Source organism: Dicentrarchus labrax, unplaced genomic scaffold (genome assembly GCF_905237075.1).
Source record: "Dicentrarchus labrax unplaced genomic scaffold, dlabrax2021, whole genome shotgun sequence".
In the NCBI taxonomy this organism is placed as follows: Eukaryota; Metazoa; Chordata; class Actinopteri; family Moronidae; genus Dicentrarchus; species Dicentrarchus labrax.
In genome coordinates, this window is record NW_026136707.1 from 26,375,042 (window position 1) to 26,394,755 (window position 19,714).

The 19,714-nt window shown below is 39.3% G+C and overlaps 1 protein-coding gene across 1 annotated transcript; it reads right to left on the reverse strand.

The window, feature by feature from the left end:
• Positions 1–306: 306 nt before the first annotated feature.
• On the reverse strand, positions 307–19,504 carry LOC127367445 (cytochrome b5 reductase 4). The gene is made up of 16 exons (XM_051407304.1): positions 19,300–19,504; positions 18,436–18,560; positions 16,804–16,957; positions 14,879–14,979; positions 13,527–13,611; positions 12,200–12,281; positions 12,058–12,115; positions 11,727–11,820; positions 10,656–10,688; positions 10,444–10,566; positions 9,788–9,928; positions 8,247–8,393; positions 5,722–5,872; positions 3,994–4,080; positions 2,903–3,064; positions 307–728 (listed from the first exon to the last, which is right to left on the reverse strand). Exons 1-16 carry the CDS (start codon positions 19,406–19,408, stop codon positions 674–676), a joined length of 1,707 nt encoding a protein of 568 aa, XP_051263264.1. The 5' UTR covers positions 19,409–19,504; the 3' UTR covers positions 307–673.
• Between the last annotated feature and the right edge of the window lie 210 nt (positions 19,505–19,714).

Consider the following 19,714-nt stretch of genomic DNA (forward strand, 5'->3'; position numbering starts at 1 on the left):
TTCATTTTATATAAAGGCAGCAACATTAGCTTTTAGCGTGTGTGTAGTTACTCTTTAAAAAGGTAAAACATTTTTTTTTATAAAAGGTAAACTCTAATCAGAAGTTATGAGGAAAATGATCCCAGTCTGAGTGGGGAACCAACCTTTTCAGCATAACACTATGTATCTCTGCAGTGACTTTAACTCTCCTGCAACTGCTTGTATATAACTGGAAGATTAAGTATCTGCAGAAGATCCTGTGCTACACACTTATATTGCATATACCTCATTGGTTTACATCATCTCATTCATTTCTCTTTATCTCAGTATAGTTTACTGCTTTTATTTTACACACCTTTACAATAGGTTTCAAGAACTCTATAAACTTTGTTCCAGACATTGACCAAACTGTCCAGAATCACAAGAATCCTACTGCACTGTGGTTTTGTGATTTTCTTCACAGCCTATCAAAGCCTTGGGTGTGTTGTCGGCTGTCAGCATCATCAGGTCGTTGGTGCATAGAAATACAATTTTTCCTTTCATTTCTCACAATCACATAAATTAAAAATCGACTGTCTCTCTCTCTCACACACACACACACACATACACACACTCACACTCACTCACTCACACTCACTCACTCACAGGCACACACAATCTTTGCAACGTTGGAGCTGGGTTGAGGCAGAGTTCATCAGCCCTGGAAGGCATGGAGTTCCTCTTCACTGAAGCCCTGCTGCTTCAACAACCTGCAAGATGGACAAACAGAAAAGGAGATCAAGGCAAGAAACAAGAAAGGGAAGAAAGGGACTGAGTGCAAGATAAAGTGGATACATTGTAGGCCAGGGCTGAGTATGGCTACACTCGGCAGTCTACAGTGCCTGTGATAGGCCTGTATCTAGTACTGGACCATAAATCTAGAACTTACTGTCTGTCCATACAATCTCTGTAGTCCTTTAATGACCAAACCCATAACAAACCATATGGAGATATCGTGGCTCGCAATTGTCAATGACCTCATGTCACATAAGTCACTACATGAGATGCTGTGTATGTGTATGGGTTAGTGTGAATGTAAGTGGAGAAACACAGTATGAAGAAGGGTTAAAAAAAAGGAAAAACCAAACCACAGTAAGTTTACCTGAAAGAGGTTGGCCAACCTTTTTTCCTCCCAACCTTTATTATATTTATTACTAATATTTTTGCTTATGCCAAGTGCGGCGTTTCAAGAGATGCACGATGATATCAGCACATCATTGGTATCGATAAGCCGATAAAGGCTTTGAAATGAAACATCGTCATATGCAATTTCTTCTGATATGACGGGCCGATAAGATGACGCTTGAATTATCCCACTGAGTAGGCTAAATGCTTATTGCTGTGACACCCAGTGTAAGGGTACACGAACCGAAGATAAATGGTAAATGGTAAATGGACTGTACTTATATAGCGCCTTTCTAGTCTTTCAACCACTCAATGCGCTGTACACTACATGCCACACTCACCCCATTCACACACATTCACACATTGACAGCAGTGGCTGCTATGCAAGGTGCCCACTGCTCACCAATTCAATTCAATTTTCAATTCAATTTTATTTGTATAGCGCCAATTCATAACAGAAGTTATCTCAGGACACTTTTCAAATAGAGCAGGTCTAGACCGAACTCTTTAAAACATTATTTACAGAGACCCAACAGTACCACCATGAGCAAGCACTTGGCGACAAGGGCAAGGAAAAACTGCCTGTTAAAAGGCAGAAACCTAGGACAGATCCTCCGGCTCTAGGTGGGTGGTCGTCTGTCTCGACCAGTTGGGGTGAGAGAGAGAACAGAACAGAAACTAATCATTCATAAACACTCATACAGCGATGCACATCATCAGGATCAGTGTCTTGCTCAAGGACACTTCGACATGCAGCGAGAGGGGCCGGGGATCGAACTGCCAACCTTCCATCTCTTCCTGAGCCACAGCCGCCTGATGACGCAACCACATCAGTGACCATAAAAAAGGGACAATTATGTCTGTGGTGTGAAGGTCTTAACATTTCAGAAACAGATAGCAATGTTGCCTTTTCCATTTTTTTTCCTCCCAACGTTAAACACTATATTTATTACTTCTATTTGTGCTTATGCTGAGTGTTGCGGTTTCAAGTGATGCACATTGAAATTGGCACATCATCTTTACCGATAAGCCAACAAAGGCTTTCAAATGAAACATTGGCAATTTCTCCCGATATGACCAGCCAATAGGATGATGTCTAGGACAAATGTACCTGGTTGTTGTCAGGATTGTCAGGGAGAACATCATCCAAGCCTGGATGAATTTTACAGTTTGAAAGTGAATGTGAACATTTATTTTATCTGCATTTGCCAGTGGGCAGTGTGAAATTTGATGATGTTAATTGCGAGGAAGTTTTCTGGGCTTTATTATGAATATATTTTTTTGTGGTATAATCAGAAATTGATTATTCGGTTCAATAAAACTTGGAAAGTCTAAAAGTGCCTTGTCATTAATTGATTTTATCCAATGGTACGAGTTACCACTGGAACAAGCTGGCAGCAAAGCTAATTGGTGGTACCGAATCCAGCTCTAATAATACATTTGTGGTGTGTGCCTTGTGAGCAGCTTTCATATAATGAACAGGCCGCCATCTTGGAAAGCGGTAGGCAGTTTCCTTCCTGGTTTAACTGAACATACCTTAACATTTTACATACTAACTCCTTGTCTGACTTTGTTGTAGTGATGTCAGTGTGTTCCCAGATCAGCAACTATTACTTTAGTGAGTACAATGTTATCAAAACTGATAGAAAAGGTTGCCAAAGTTATGAAATAAGACCTGAATTAATTATAAATAATAAGAGGCAATATTTTGTCAGAGCACTAGGAAAGTTAATGTTATAATAAATGTTATAATACATACCCTATTGTTAGCTCTGTAAAGGCAGTGGGGCCGCACACACACATATAGCATTTAGACCCATCTGGCCTGTTGAGGAAATCCTTGAGCATAGACTCATCCACCCGACCTTTCCTGCCAGTCCAGCTTTCACAGGGCTCAGAGAGGACGTACTCCACCTGAAACCTGAACCACAACACACAGACACACACTCTGAATATGTACAAAGACAGTGTTTATAAAGCTGAATATCAGCTGCACTTCACTGCCTTATTACAACTGTGGGTATTGTCAGACCTAAAAGCACAGTATACATTCACACTGCAACTTAATGGGTCCCTATTCTGCTGCGCTGCACACTAAACTTACACGAAACTGTACCGTTACACAGGAAGTGGTGTTTTTAATGAACAGAAATTGTATAATGGAGCCCATTTGCCAGGAGTTCAATAGTTAGTGTAATCATGTATGTCACTTTTGCTTTTCCACACTGTCTCCCCATACGTGACACAATGATCCTACTGACGCGCTCACTCTAGCTTATCGTGCCTGGATGCTGTTCTTTAAATACCTACAGTTTTGTCATTCTGTCTTTCAGACTTATAGTTGTGCAACCAACCTCCTCCCCATCCCAGTCAACATGCATATGTGTGCCCCACATGGGTTATGCTGGGCTACATGGGCATCAAGTGGGTAGGGATTCAAAATGTGCATCTTATTTGGGGCCCACTTGGGTCAACTAAATAGTCCCACATCAGTGAACCCATGTGGGCTCCCTATGTGGGTCCTAGTTGGGTCACTAATGGAAAACAAGAGCGTGGGCTCAGAGACTGCAATACAAATGGGGCACATTTGGCCTAAAGCCTCTACCAGCAGCATCTAGAGTCCAGGGGATCCTGTCCTATGTCCAATCATCAAATGGGCCTATGCTTACAGAAGACGATAACCTCCAATTTTAACAAATCGTATTCTAACCCGGGCTGCTGAAGTAAAGACTCAGTCTTGACTGACAACCTACTTGATTTAATTTATAATAAATGACATTTGAAGGCTGGGCTGTGACAGGGACAAACAGGGCAACAAAGGCTTTAAACACAAACACACAGCTTCAGTACCTCTCATTATTAGCAGCCAGCTCATCCAGCTGACAGCGCCACAGAATGTCCTCTTCTCGCCGGTTAAAAAAGAGCAGCTTGGTTTTTCTGAAGACACACAAACATGTTGTGGATTATCAGGCAAGCCTTGGATTTATAATGAGTAGTACCAACAGTAAAATGGAACACATTAGAAATGTTTACTAGAAACTGTACTGTGAATGTGAAAGGCTGATGACAACAATGAGGACAGGAGTATTTCTCCCAAACAAAGAGTAAGTTCTCAATACAGGAAAGACCACTGTAGTGTAGTTACTGAGGTCATTAACTGTTATTTAACACCTTAAAATGTCACTATTTCACAACAATAATGTAGTAAGTAGCTAATGAAGTGGCGTCTCTTTTAATATATATATATATATATATATATATATATATTATATATATATATATATATATGAGTATTTTAAACAATTTGTTTTGACACATTATACAGAGAAGACAAGCAACAAACAAGATAATCCTTGTGTTTATCTTGTGAGGTAAGTATTGAGAGACATGTCAAGAATAGAAAAGAAAATGAAAATAAAAATAGACAGAATTTGTAAGTTAATAAGAGGTAGCGGTTTAAAGTTGGGCAGTTGTGTATTACAGCTTTACTCAGACATTACAGGATATTTACAGAAAAAGACAATGCTACTTTAAAGTGCTGGCATTGAAAAAGACCTTATAAGTGCTTGGATTTACTGAACAATAAAAAGGTCCTTAAAAGTATTTGGAGTTACCTACCAGAAACTCAGTTTCAGCTCTGTCATCTCAAAATTCACCTACTATACCATATTCATACATCTGAAGTGCTGGGCCAAGCTTCATACACTGCTTTGCTATCATTCTTCACAGATTCCTTGAGATTTCTCAAAATTACATTTTGCTTACACTCAAAACCAAAAATCTCCAGATTCGTAATAGGTACCAAATTTTACATACCTTAATATTCAGTTTTGAAATGAGATACCTCAGTGACTTGATTCCTTTAGGAAATACTAATGGTAAGAGGCTTTTTTGCTATATACTTTTTAGGCATTGGATGTGGAAAGACATAGTCCATATATAGTGATTGATCACAATACAGCAAGACAAAAGATTCTGACATAACTTGGGTCTAAAAATGGTTTCTACTGAAATGCAAATTACTGATCCCCTAATGTAGAATTTTTTTTTTTTTTTAAATTACAATACAAAAAAAGCCTTGTATTTGTGTCTTAATTGATTTAATAAGTTTCATCCTGATAGAATACATTTCTAATCAAGGTAAAATTTCTCACAAGTCTTTGGGCAGTGCTGCACTGCATTAGACTGGTATGTGAACATCTATGTGAATTATTATTATTATTATTATTCATTTTAAAATTATTTATCCTTAGGAATTTGGAAAAAAGAGGCAGCTCTGTATTTGCCTGTCCAAGCTTTAATAAATGGCCATCATGAGTGGGAGGGACATGTCCTGCTTCTTGCTGATTCACTGATAGATTTTTGTATTATAAAATATGGCTGTGCCGGTGCACAAAAATTGAATGATGTTGACAGTTAACAATTTTATTCCATATAGATAGATTGCACAGAGGCAATATACTGTAGTGAAACATAATAAAACACAATGAATACAAATATAAATAATAAAGACACAATAAAAATACATGGATGAAATTCGTGGATATTTTGCCTCCTGATTTGAGTCTTAGTTCCCACCTGATGGTGTCACTGTCCTGTACAGCCAGTCGGATGAGGCGGGCCATGGGCGTGAACCCTGTGCCTGCTGCTAAAAGGTAGAGGTATGCAACCTCACGAAGGGGGCGGAGACTGAAGGTACCCTCTGGACCACTAACAGATATATGGTCACCTAGAGAGTAAAAACAAATAAGTGAACAAAAACGTGCAAGTAATACATTGAATCACATGGTGACAAAATACTGGAGCAACATCAAATAAAGCTCAAGGGTGTCGAAAAGAGGGGACAATGCAGAGATGAACATTTTGTGATAATATTCAGTTTCTACTTTTCTAATTGAAATTAGTGTACACTATACATTATACATTATACAGGGACAATTGTATGTGTGAGTTACAGTACAGTTAAAAATCAAATCCTAACCGCAAAGACAAAAGTGCTTGAGATAAGTATTAGCTAACATCTCCAGGAGAGCGGTAATAGAAAATATATGTCATTACATCTCATATTATGGCTGCAGGATAGGTAGAGACAGATATGGCGATATGATTCTCAATTAGTGGGAATGATCACAATTTTAATTTTCACTGCAAAAAGCCAGCGGAGGTGACGTACTGCGAGTTGAGCTGCTCCCATTGGCTGCTCAGTTTCGAGTTGTCTGTAGCAGGAACAATGGCGGCTCGCCTGGTCACACTATCTCGTATTCCAGATAAACAGTACACTAACATATATTCATGAAACCATTTTAGGAGAGAAATAGTCAACGCAGTAACAGAATCTGGATCCATATCTGATCAGCACTGCCTAGTTTGACAGTTTGATCTAAGTTTGGTGTGTTGAGTTGGAAGGACTCACTGAGAATGACCTGTCAATCACAAGGTAGTCCCACCCTAAAGCATACCCTGCTGTATGGAAGAAGACTGAAACTAGAGACTGACAAATAATTAAAGCTCCCTTTATTTCTTTTGCAGTCTATGACATTTCCACAATTTAATCCACACTACACATTCACCTGTAAGAGTGGTCAAGTGGAAAGCCATTCTGCTATCAAAAATCACGGGACCAAGTTCAATCAAGTTCACAAACAACAAGCCAGACAGTATCTCTCTCTCACTGCCAGATTTACAGCCTTTTGTGTGTGTTCCTTTTTCTGCATTCAGCTCCAAGATTTTAATTTGACAAACAGGCACAGCAGTAGCATGGCAACACATTTTGCCGGTTATCTGTGGTGCACTGTGTGTGTCCACAGCAGAGAGTGCCTCTCTCCTTTATACTTGAGGGAGGACAAACCAAATAAGATGATAAGATGTTATAAGGACACAATTCTACTTTTGGCTGTATTGAAAAGGGAGGTTCTGGTGGGGGAGGAAACTTGAATTAACCTTTATTCTACAGAGATTTCAGTGACAGAAAAACATTAGAGGTCCAACAACAATATGTAAAAAGCTGTACTGAATTAACTTAAAATAAATATATGAAAACAAAAGATTTTTTATTGTATTTTTTTCTGATTCTGATTTCAGATTTTTCAAAATGACATGACCTACCGATACCAATTTTGCAGATTCCAATTTTCTTTCTTTCTGAGAACTACAATTGACAGCAGATACAAACCTTGTATGTTGATAATAAAGCATTGAACAGAATGGACAGAGCTTTTTGTACAAATAAAATCCAACTGAAAATGATTGTACTTTTATTTTAATTCCATTTATTTTTCCCGTTATTTTAGAGTTTACTTACAAACTACTTTAATGTGCTCACCTTGCTTTTCTCTTTTCCACACACACCCCTCCACCCCTCTTACTGCACACACACTGCCTGGTTTTGTTTCTCTCTCCCAGCATGTGTCTGCTCTGTTGACTTTCAGTATGTAAGCAGTATCTTTTATACCTATCTTTAGTCACCCAAAAAACCTTCAAAAGCTTCCACGCAGATTTAACGTCTGTGTAGCTGTTACAATAATGGCTTACTGTCTGTGCCACTGTGCACCTGAACCACAGTATGTGTGTAAATTTGACCGGCACAGAATTGGATATATATATGACACTCATCAGCCGGTAACTGGTCATGGTAGATCAAGCTGAACCCCCCCCCCTCTTCTGGTCACCGGTCGATCGATGGGTGTATGTCTAAGGCAAGAGTCTTAAAAGGAAAACAGAGCAACAATAAACACTAGGGGCTAAGAATGTTTTTGTTTGTTTTGATATTGATTCTCAAAAGCACCCCGACCACTAGATGCGCTAATGTGACTTTGGAAAGGTGTAGGCAGAGGGGACATGAAGGCATATTCAGAGTTCCCAATCTTTTTAACAAATCATTTTCCAGGACCATGACAATACAGGAAAGCACTTGTTCACAAATGGTCATAGAATTTACGGGTAGGTCTAGTATTGACACATTTTTCCCAGTGGTGAAAGGGTTAGGGTTTCCTTAGGTTTTCCAGGACATGTGGGGACCCTCATAGTGCTAACTTGTGCTGACATGTGCATACATCTGACCCTCAGCCCCTCTCTCCTCACAGGACAGGCTGGCAGGGACTTACCGATGTGCAGGTTGCTGAGATGTGGGGTCAACACCCCATCAGGGTAAACTTTGATCATGAGGTAGAGATCTGATTCCTGTGAGGAGTGTTGGGAGGCAGCTACCAGGCTCTCATCTACTGGAGTATAAGGCCTCACCACCTCAGTGTCTGCATATGGACAAAAATAATAGTTAAATAAGACTTCTTATAATTATATCAAGCACCAGTCCACTGTGTTCCTTGAGAACCGCTTCAGTCCTCCTCCATCAATGCATTAATAACAATTAATGAGGAGTAAAGAGATCCTCCCTGCATCTGCACTGACATATAATGTATAAACAGAGTAATATCCCTCTATTTACACTACTCTCTCTTCATGACAATAAAGACTACTCTCAACCATTCAGTGCCACCTAATGGACATCATAATATAACACATATCAGATGATAAATCATGATTTCATGGTTTGTGTTAAAGCATCATGTTTATCATTACATGAAAAATACATGGTTTTTTTACATTAACTTGCACTAATTTATATCAACATATTAGATTAAAATATAAAGCACAGTGTAGTATGCTACCATTTTTATATTATATTTACAAATAGTAGGGGTGTGCTTAATATTTATGTATATTCTGACTGTATTAAATTATACTTTTTTCTGTTTACTACAGCAAAAAGAATCTGTATTTATTTACATTATTACATACAGATTTGAATAAAATTAAGAAATTTGGACAAATTACATTTAAATTTAGATAAATGTGAACCACAGTAAAATTTAAATCATAAATGAGCTTGTTAACACACAATATAGAAACCTCACATCATCATATTTCAATAGCACATGATGTAGTGGTCAGAGGGTGGACTGTGTTTTCTGTAAAGCTCACAGTGCCCAGGAGGGAGGAAGGGCATATACTTAAAGCTCCCCTCTAGCCATGTATTACAAAATACAGGCCTACAAATAGTCTGCTTGGAACAATAATGTGTGTCTGATACGTTTTTCTGGAAAAAAAAAAAAAAAGTATAATTTCCACATTTAAGTCATTAAAGAGTCATCTACTCTCTCTTCTACCTCATTAAAAGCTCCAGAATCTCTGAACATGCTAATGTTGTTCAGTTCTATTTCTTCATAACTGTTCTGCTGTCTCTTGCTATCAGTCAAATATATGTCCAAAATATTTTGAATATATGAATGTGAAAATCTGTTGCCTTTTGTTAAACATATTTGAGGTCTCATCCTGAACTCAGCAGTGTATAAATTAATGTATCAAGTCAAATGTGATCTGACACAACTAGTTAACCCCTCTCATTCCATACCATGTTGACAGCTGGACAATAACTCAAGTATAAGTCAACCATACTCATGTGAGTAACTTATATCATGCTGCCATCTATATATCTGACCGGTGAACAGGTGTTTGGCTAGAGAGTGGAAGGGCAAACTACAACAACCGCATTTGAGAGACAAAAGCGAGTTTTCTGTTTAGGATGAACAATGTTTGAAAAACGCCTATTTGTGCTTTAGCATACATTCACTGTATTCTTGCTTACCTTGAATGAGGGCCTTGAGGTAGACATGTTTTCCAACAGGTACATGCCTTACAGTCCCACGTGGAAATTGTAATCTGAACACGTAGGTGTTATGGTTCACTTCAGTCTTAGACACTAACACACAATCCCGATAGTGGAGAGCTGTAAAAAGGAGATCATTGATGTAGACTCATTATTTACCTTTTCCTTGTGTTACTAAAAAGAAAGCAAATATCCACTGTTATTTGATGAATGATTAAAAGAGGTACAGAGGTTGTTTGGGTTAAATTAAGTAATTATAAGCTGCAAGTTTAGTAATGGTGATGCTGAGGTCATGTGACCGTGGTGTTGTTTGTTTATAGCCTAATGTTAGCAATGGCATTTATGCTTCAAAAATCATAAAAGTAGAGTTAATTTGTAAAGATTATCTTGCTGAACAAAATGTGTAAGTATCATAAACTTTGTTTGCCACTGAGCTTATTTTCTGTAATAATCCAAAATCCAATGGAAAAAACCAGGGCAACGCTACCTTCTGGGTTGGCCTACAAAAACACGTCCTCCCTGCAACACTCCATTGGTCTGATACACAGACATTTAAACCATAGGCTCCAAATAAGAGGAAGAGTAAGACTAAACAATCCTCAGTGGACTGATTTCTTTGATCTTGGATATCTCACCTCTATCTTTTTTGCGTAGAAATGTATTGTGAAATTCCAGTGGTTGACCAAGACTCGTCCATTTCCGTTTACCCTGTTTGCGTATGGTGACCTGAATCTTTCCCACTGAGAAGGCAGTGTGGACTGTTGAAGAAATGACAGTTTAAGAATAAGAACAACATAATAACACACACAAATAAAAACATTTCAGTGGAATCAAGATATTGTCTTACCAGCAACACTTTCGTCAACTTCCTCAGCTAGACCTGAAAGCATGAAAATCACTCATTTTATAACAAAAGTCACAGCAGCATGATATTGTGTACAATGTGCCCATGTCAAATCACAGAGGGAGCAGGTCCTCTTCTACAGAGTCCGCCATGATGAACCTATGCTTCTACAGTAGCCCAGAACAGACAAACCAAACACTGGCTCTAGATTCAGGTTTCCCACTCTTTTTAAGAAATCCTTTCCCAGGACAATGTAGAGATGTGAGATTGGGCCTTTTTTAAACAGCCACCATAGTTTCTCCTGCACACTTGGAAGACTGAGCTGTATTCAGTTGGTTGCAATCTGCAACTTCACTGCTAGATGACACTAAATCCTGCACAGTGGTCCTTTAAAAGCCAGGAGTAATATACTGATTACATTAGAGTAGTTGTAATTTTAGGGTCACTCAGCAAAGTAAACTATTTTGTACATGAATACAGACACTATAACTCCCCCTAATAATGCCACTTGAACAGCAAGTTATTTGATCATTTGAGAAAATACACAAAACACACACTTGTGCCTTGATTCTGCTGTGACATCATGTTTATCACAACCATAGCTGGTTCTCTGTAGGTTAAAATATGTTTATCATTGTTTTCAGAAATGTGTTGTAAAGATGGAGAGACCACTGCCAATCCAGCAGTTTAGATCAAGATGTAGAACCAGCGCTGAAGGTAGTTCACTGATGAAGAGTAGACAAATAACTCACATTTTTATGGTGCTGTGTGATAGTGATTTTCATTCTACAGACACAGACACACACAGACACAGACACAGACACACACACAGACACAGACACACACACACACACACACACACACACACACACACACACACACACACACACTACTGTCTTACACTAACAAGCAAGTATTGTGTAGCACTTTTTTTAGTATAAGTTACGAAGGACTTTACAGGACAAAGAAAGGAGAAAAATGGAGTAAACTACATGTACTGCACCTCACTGGGTCTCACTTATGTTTTTGCAGAAGACAGCAAAATACAATGTAGAAAGCCATAGGTCTACTCACGTAAATGTATCATGTAGGACATTTTCCCCAGCAGCACTTCCAGTCTTAAAATACCCGCCTCGAGGTCAACAATGGTACAGCCGGAGCTGGGGATCTGACGGAGAGAATTACATGTCATCTTCAACCATTGATCTTCTTTGGCTAGTTGGTAACTTCATCCTTAAACGTTTATTAAAAACAGACGAGCTGAGCAGCTGTCTTTTTGTTGTATTGGTCTATCTGGAGGGAATACTCTCCAAATACACATTCTATATCTCATCAAGCACCTGCAGTTCACACTGTATACCAACAGAGGTTAGAGTTAGTCATGGGTGTGTGATTAAGTGATTACCTTCCTTTTAGCATAAACCACCAGGTGAACAGTCACATCCGTTTGGAACCAGTCGTACCTACAGAAACAAGCAGACAAAGTCACTGATTATGTACGCATTTGGTCCACTTTGATGAGCCGGTCTCGTGTTTGTCTTTCATACCGAGGCCGAGAGTCTTTGTCTGCGGGAGGAGCCACTGAGACAGGTGGGGCGAGGCTTGTCAGTGGTGGAGGAGGGATGATAGCTAAGAAGAAAACCAGAGAGAAAAACAACAACACCCCAATTAAGACTTAAATTCAGATTAGGGTTAGACTGACAATAACTATTACACAATATGGAGACCAATATTGACCTTTCAGAGGGTTTCTGCAGGTCTCAAAAGGTTAAAGGGGACATATTATGTAAACAATTACATGTATAACATGATTCCTTATCTACAGTAGCCAGTGTTTGGTTTGTCCATTCTGGGCTACTGTAGAGACATGGCGATTCAAAACGGCAGACTCGGTGGAAGAGGACCCACTCCCTCTGTAGATAAAAACTGCTCATTTGCACACAATCCTTATTTTCAGGTGATTATACATTAATGTATATATTATTATATTCCATTTCTGACAATAGATTGTCCTAAATGTTACACACTGCACCTTTAATGCCTTTAATATATGAAAATAAAGTTGCAGAGATTTGAAACAGATATTAAGCAATCATGCACAACCGTTTTTATGTCAAAGTTGTTCTCATTCTTTGGCAATCCAGTTTTGAAATGTCTTCTTGTTTTGTTCAAGTGTTTGTAGAAAGTCATCTTTTCTTTGTCACATTTTACAAGGTGTAGAAGAGTAGGAAAACAACTGAAAAAACAAACAAAAAGTGACACTTTTGGGCACTACTTTTAAGACTACCAAGAGTAAAAGCATTTCATCGACACGGTTCACCCAGGAAATGACTAATCAAAGTCAGGAGATGGTGTTCAGGCAGAAGCACTCAGCGGGAGAAGAGACTGACCTAGAACCATGAACATGGCCCTCACAGCCTTACACTCTTGACAACAATTAATGATTAGATCTACCACAAACAATGTTTGTATGTACAGGTATATTACATTAAAAAACAAACAAATTCTATAAAACATGGAAACCCTGTCTGAACTGTGTAGAGTCTGGTGCTGTTATGCTGCAGGGATTTCTTGACTGCTCTTTTTGCACATTATCATCGCAACCTCTGGTGTTGTGTGTATGAATATGAGACGGTGTTCTTTCTTTTTGATTTGTTCGTTTTTGTTGTTTAGTCCTTTGTACCCATTTTTATTCTCCTGTGAATTTCATAATCTGTACATCTTCTACTTGCTGTGAAAGTTCAAACTAATACATATATTAAAAAGTGCTCTCTACTGTGGGCTACTGAGGTAATGCTGCAGATCAGATACAATAGTTAGACATACTCTAGGTTCTGTGTGTATGTGTGCGCGTGTGTCTGTGTGAGTGTGTACCTTTAACAGCTGTGGTTGGCTTAACAGCCATCCTGCCCACCAGGCACTCTTTCAACATGGACTCATAGTTCACCCAGCGATGGACCTGTGCACAAACACACGTGTGTTACCATAGCAACGTAAACCAATGCCTAGAATAAGCTAGGAATGATAATCTCTGTAAGTAGCAAATTCTGTCTCAGTTTGACAATGAAATCTATTAATATTGGGGGGGACAACACATGTTGGTTGTGAGCAGTAGGCAGGCCGGGTGTCTGCAGAGCAGGCTGCCCCTCCACAGACACCGAGCACTTCTTCGCCTTGGTACTTGGCCCTAACCCTTTTTCCAAGCTTGGTGTGTGGAGGAGTGACCCTGAGCATCAACAGGGGGCAGGAGGGACTGCGACAGCTGAAGAGCTATGGTATTTAATGGGAAAACTACAGCTCACAACCAGCACCACTGCTGGCTGGAATCAATGGCAAATAGCAGACACGAGCAGAGCTACACATAACTGTTAACTGTTAACAACTGTTAACTCATAGTTCTTCAGAATTAGTCAACACTCAGACAATAAAAAATCTCAAATTCAGAGCCACATGCTGCTATCTTCCAAGCTACTGTAGCTGTCATGAGCAATTCTTTTCAATAAAGCTGTTAAAGCTGTAATACTTCTGGCAGTTTCATCTGTCTGGCAGACTGTTAGTTATGTAAAATAAACTTTTAGTTAACTCCTTTGAGTTCTCCCCTACTTTGCCAAGCATGCAAACAGAAACAAAAGGTGACAAGAATTTAAGTGATTCAATTATCTTAAAAGCTAGAGCTATCTGAATGTGCATGTTAAACAATGGATAGCTGCAGCTCAGCCAAAACTATACCAAATGGATTTTTGCCGAAGTAAAGTTCACAGACACATTTCATACATACGAAATGATTACAGTGTCTTTAAAAAGTATCAACACTTGGACTGTCCATTAATGTGAAAAGGGTGTTTTTCTGAACTAGTTGCGCAGGACACATTTTGGCATGTCATATCAGGAAACTACTAATGACATATATATATATATATATATATATATATATATATATATATATATAATATGATGTATATATGCTATAAGGCTGCATTCCACTTAGGGGTGGTCCTGCTACTGTGCATGCTGGTTTCAATGTCACTGTTACTGGGACACTTAATGGAACTGAGCCAGAGCTACTGTTATGAAGTCCACCTGTGTTTCTCTTTGACAAGTCAGAATATCTGCTGTGCAACCAGTCCATTGTGACTTTAATACCTAGAAATGTGAGATGCACCTTCTCCAAGTGTACCTTTAGCTTTAGAAAGTATTGGCTTTACTTCCTCCATCACCTTCCATACCTGGTCAAACAGGTCAGTGCCATCTATCCCAGCTGCCTTCATCAGCTCCTCTTCTCCACCAGGGTGGTAGTCCATGTAGGGGGTCACATTGTAAACCATACCTGAAAACATGCAGAGGAAAAAAAAAGAGCTTATATATATATATATATATATATATATATATATATATATAATATATATATATATATATATATCTATATCTATCTCACAGTCTCAGTGCCCTTTGCTAACAGAAACTGATACCAGCACGGACACTAATATCAGATGATGAAGTTAAAACAATGTAACAAGAGGGATTCTGCGCCAATCACATTAATATTTACTACAGCAGAAAATCCATACAACTGTCAATTTAAAGAGAAAAGAAGTGTCAATGTTTTATTTCCATAGCTTGTCTGCTCAGTGTGCAGCTGAGTAGAGTGACTGAAACTGCTGTTTTTATCAACTGTGTTGGTGAATTAAGGATTTATTAAGGGTTGTTGGGGGTTGTTGGAAATACTGTTGAAAGATGGTTTTGGTGAATTTTATTTGGTTTCTGTCCAGCTTGAAATATGTTTTACGATTATCTGCTAAGTAAAATAACTGGTTTTGTCAATGGAGTCTGGTCTGCCATAGTGCCTGTTGTTCTGGTTTGAGATGCTGGTACTCTAGTGCAACATCTAGTCGCAAGTACACGTTACAGCCCTAGGGCTCGGGAAACCGAGACCGAAATCGTGACACAAAAGTCCACGGTCTCGTGTCGGGGATCCGAGAGACAGAACCACGACACACTAGCTCCCTGGACTGTTGAGCTCTCGTTAAGACAGTGTAACTGCGGCGGTGGCGGCGGCCCATGGGGTGGTAGCGGTGTACGCCTATATCGTATTTCTATTGACAGTAGGTTATTCTAGGTCATTTTCCACCTTATTTTAGTGTTTATTTACTACTTTCATCTGCTCCCTTTCTCTTCTCCCCACACTCACACCTAGCCACACCTGGACCTCTGGTCACTCACGGCAAACACGCCCTCTTTCTGTCTCTCTCTCCCTGTGTGTGTTTCTAATGACTTTCTCCATCAGCAGTACGTTTCATAAACTCACCCGTGATTCAGTTTTCAAGTGCGCCACATGTGGGTCCAAACCGAACATTAGTGAGTGACATCTGCAGTGGTGCGTTCACTGACGCTCCGTAATGTAAGATTTCTGCCGTATCCGCTTAATGTAATATCAGGTAACATCTCTCTCTCTCTGTTTCTCTGCAAAATGGGGAAACTGGGAAAACCGCGGTATGAACCGAACCGTGGCTCAAAAATCGAGGTCTGAACTGAACCGTGGATTTGGTGAATCGTTACACCCCTAATATATATATATATATATATATATATATATATATACACACACACACACACACACACACACACACACACACACACACACACACACACAGAGCTAAAAAGAGCATTATGGGGGTTGCATTATGGAAAGTGTGAGCTCCAGTACTTTTGAAGCATGACACACACAAGGAAGAAGTCAGAATATCTGACAATATAGATTTCTTACTTTTTACAATCAATCATTCATTCATTTTATTGTGTCCAATACTTAAGTGTCTTGCAACTTAGGCTTTTACTGACAAAATAAATGTGTTTGCCTCCAGATAAAATTTCATTTTCAATAGCGCTGCACCCTCCCTCCTAAAGCATTTTGAAACCCTTGTACCTGCTCTCACATGCCTTTGCGGAGTCTGAGGGTTCACTGCTCTGGTCTAGTTGACATTAGTACTGGGCGTCCCCAGAACACACCTCTCTAAATCTCATTGTATTCAAGACAAAGTGGGATCAAGTATCATTAAGCTGACATCAAGCACTCAACGACTGGCTAAATACTGCAGCTACGATGCAAGGCTTGGGCCCCTGTCCTCTCAGACTAGAGCTCATTCAGGCTCACCTCGTATGCAGGTCCAGCAGTCATCTCTTCTGTTGTGTTTCTGCAGCTCTTCCTGGGTAACATCAATCAGGCGCCCTCTGAGCCCGGTCAGATCTTTTCCACTTTTGGAAAACCGAATCCAGTCCATCAGACTGTGGCCGGGCTTCAAGGCCACCTAGGGGCAGAGTCATGTAACAGAGGAAAGGCTGGGTTTTTATTCCCTTCTGGTGACGTGTGAAGGCCCGTTAAGGCCAAATTTAAGACACAGCAGCATCATCTACAGAGTTTGGCTACAGAATATTGCTACAGTAACTGATATATGCTGTTTATTCACTAACAGACAGTCTCTAAATCGCTTCCTAAGTTCTAACCTTTTCTCTTAAAAACAAATGTCCTACTTAAATCATTCAGTTCAGTAAACATAAGCTTTTGATTCACTATGAAACTCTCTTCCCTGAAATCTCTGATTAAATGTTTTTATTTATGTATTTGTGTACTCATGTTATGTCCCTGTATGTGCAGCTATGGTTTTTCTAAAAGTTTGTATATTATCCTATTTTTAATAAATACAAACAAGTAAATTGTATATATTGCTACAGTAACATACCAGTTATTAATGTCTATTATTTCAAATGAACACTATAATGTAACTGAGTTACGTAATCAGGATACAAAACAGGGTAACTGTAATCCATTACAATTACAGAAAAATCTGATTACAGATGCATTTAGTAAAAATGGGGATTATAACTTTAAAACACTTTTTTTTTTAAAATACACAGAGCACATTTTTGATTGTAAAAAAGTTTAACGTTTAATTTAATCTGTTTCCTTTCAAAAGGTTACACTGCTCTGTTGTCTTATAGAATACGCTTGCATCACTACTTATTTTTGACATTTCTCTTTTTATTAACATATTTGGTGTTGAGGTAACCCAGATTTAACGGAAAGTTGTCAATTTATGTAGTGGTGTAGTGGTGACAGGAGAATTCTCTTCTTAAAACATTCCGCAATTTGTATTTATTTTTTTGCCTGTCCCGCAAGGGATAAACACCCTGTGTTATAAACAGTTACATGTAGACTACTCTTGCTGAATTACTGCACCCAAAAATGGGCCAGTAGTCTTTGGTCACTGTGACACTTCTGCTGCCTGACTTCAGTGAGTAAGGATCATTATGGCATTAACATCCACCACAGAGGTGCAGATTTCAATCAATACTGACCCACAGAAAGGTGAGACAACAACATAATGATGTATTTTGAGTGAAATATTCCTTAATCCTTAATCCATCCACTCATTAATCAATTATGTCATGCCTTCCCTATCAGAGGAAAACAATCAGAACACTAGTGAATGAGGCACATCAGAGGGGATGTAGAAATGGGTGTACCCGGTGCTGACTGTAGAATAAGTGAATTAGATTCGGTTAATGACTACATTTTATAACAGGTAACTGGTAACTGTACCCGATTACATTTTACCCTCCCAACCCTGATGATGTTTATTATATTATGCCGAAATAAAGACGAGCAGTGAAGGGTTTAGCCAGACATGAACCTCAGTCATTCTAAGGCAGCTGTAAACTGCCAGGCTTTAGAATGGAGTTCAGTATAGTCTCTACAGGAAGAGAAACCGGGTTTCCTCAGTGTTACCTTGTTCCTCCCGGACTGGCCGGCCGGAGCGACTCGCTGCTGGGAGCTCGGCGCAGGGAACGATTGGGTCGGAATGTTCAACATGTTGTGAACGTTTCGCAGGCAGCTCCAGTTTCCGAGAAAGCCTATTTAACCAACGGCAGGTCAACACAATAACATATGAACGACAGTCGTTCAGTCACACTGGCTGCTAGCTAGGTGTTACAGAAACAAGCTCCTTCCTTATTGAGACACATATCTGTTGAAACTGAGTTGAGCAATGCCGCTTAGCTAAAGGCTAAGCTAGGTTGAGCAAGCCACATTACGCGCCGCCTCCTTACTGACTAATGGCAGCAGGTTTCATACCGCCACATTCAAGTTGTAGTGCAGTATCGTTCGTCTTGTAAATAAAGCAATTAACAAGCACATTCATAAGCTTTTCACTGTCTAGCTAGTGGTTAATTACGAGCTCCTGCCTTTGGTTCCGCCACCATGTAAAGACTACAATAATTGTCGCACACTGTGACGACAACGTCAACAATTGGTGTCATCAAGTTGCGACTCCGCTGCCCTCTACTGTTCGTAGCTTACATTGCAAATAATGCCAGTATTTACAAACGCACCAAGAAACAACTTACAGTAATGACAGTTCCGAAAAGGATGTGGGGCTGTTTTTTCACAACGCCATTTTGCTATGCCATAGCACAGGCTATTACACTTAGTAATAACCTGGATAATGGCTACATTACGTTCAGGTGTGTCACTTCCAAGGCTCCAGTGGACTAATTGTGAACTAGAGACAATTAAATGGTCATAGTTAATAGTATTTAATACACCTGTGCTGTTAAGTTAATTCAAAGTGACAGAAAAATGCCAATAACCTACCTGAAATGAGTCTGTTGAAAAAAGTGGTGACAGAGGAAGCACCGTTAGATTCGCTGTCAGTGTCATCACTGTCATCCTCTTCTGAATCTCTCTGGGTTTCACCTGACATCGTGGAAACATGGCATCTCACACAGCTTAGGTGTAGTGTTTGTTTACAGTGTAGTGAAGTGACCACTGACTTCCATCGCTGCCACTGAAGGGTTTGCTTTTGAAAGGCTAATCTGCTAAGAGGATTCAAGGAGAAGAGTTATCTGACTTCAAAATAAAAGTCCATGTGTACCTTGTTAAGACATGAAAGAACTTTATTGTGATGGTGATGAACTGAAAGGAGTTTTATTTGGAGGAGGTATATATATCTATTGGACCTTTTTCAGGGCACATATTTTGACTTGTCAATGCATAAAATACACAGATG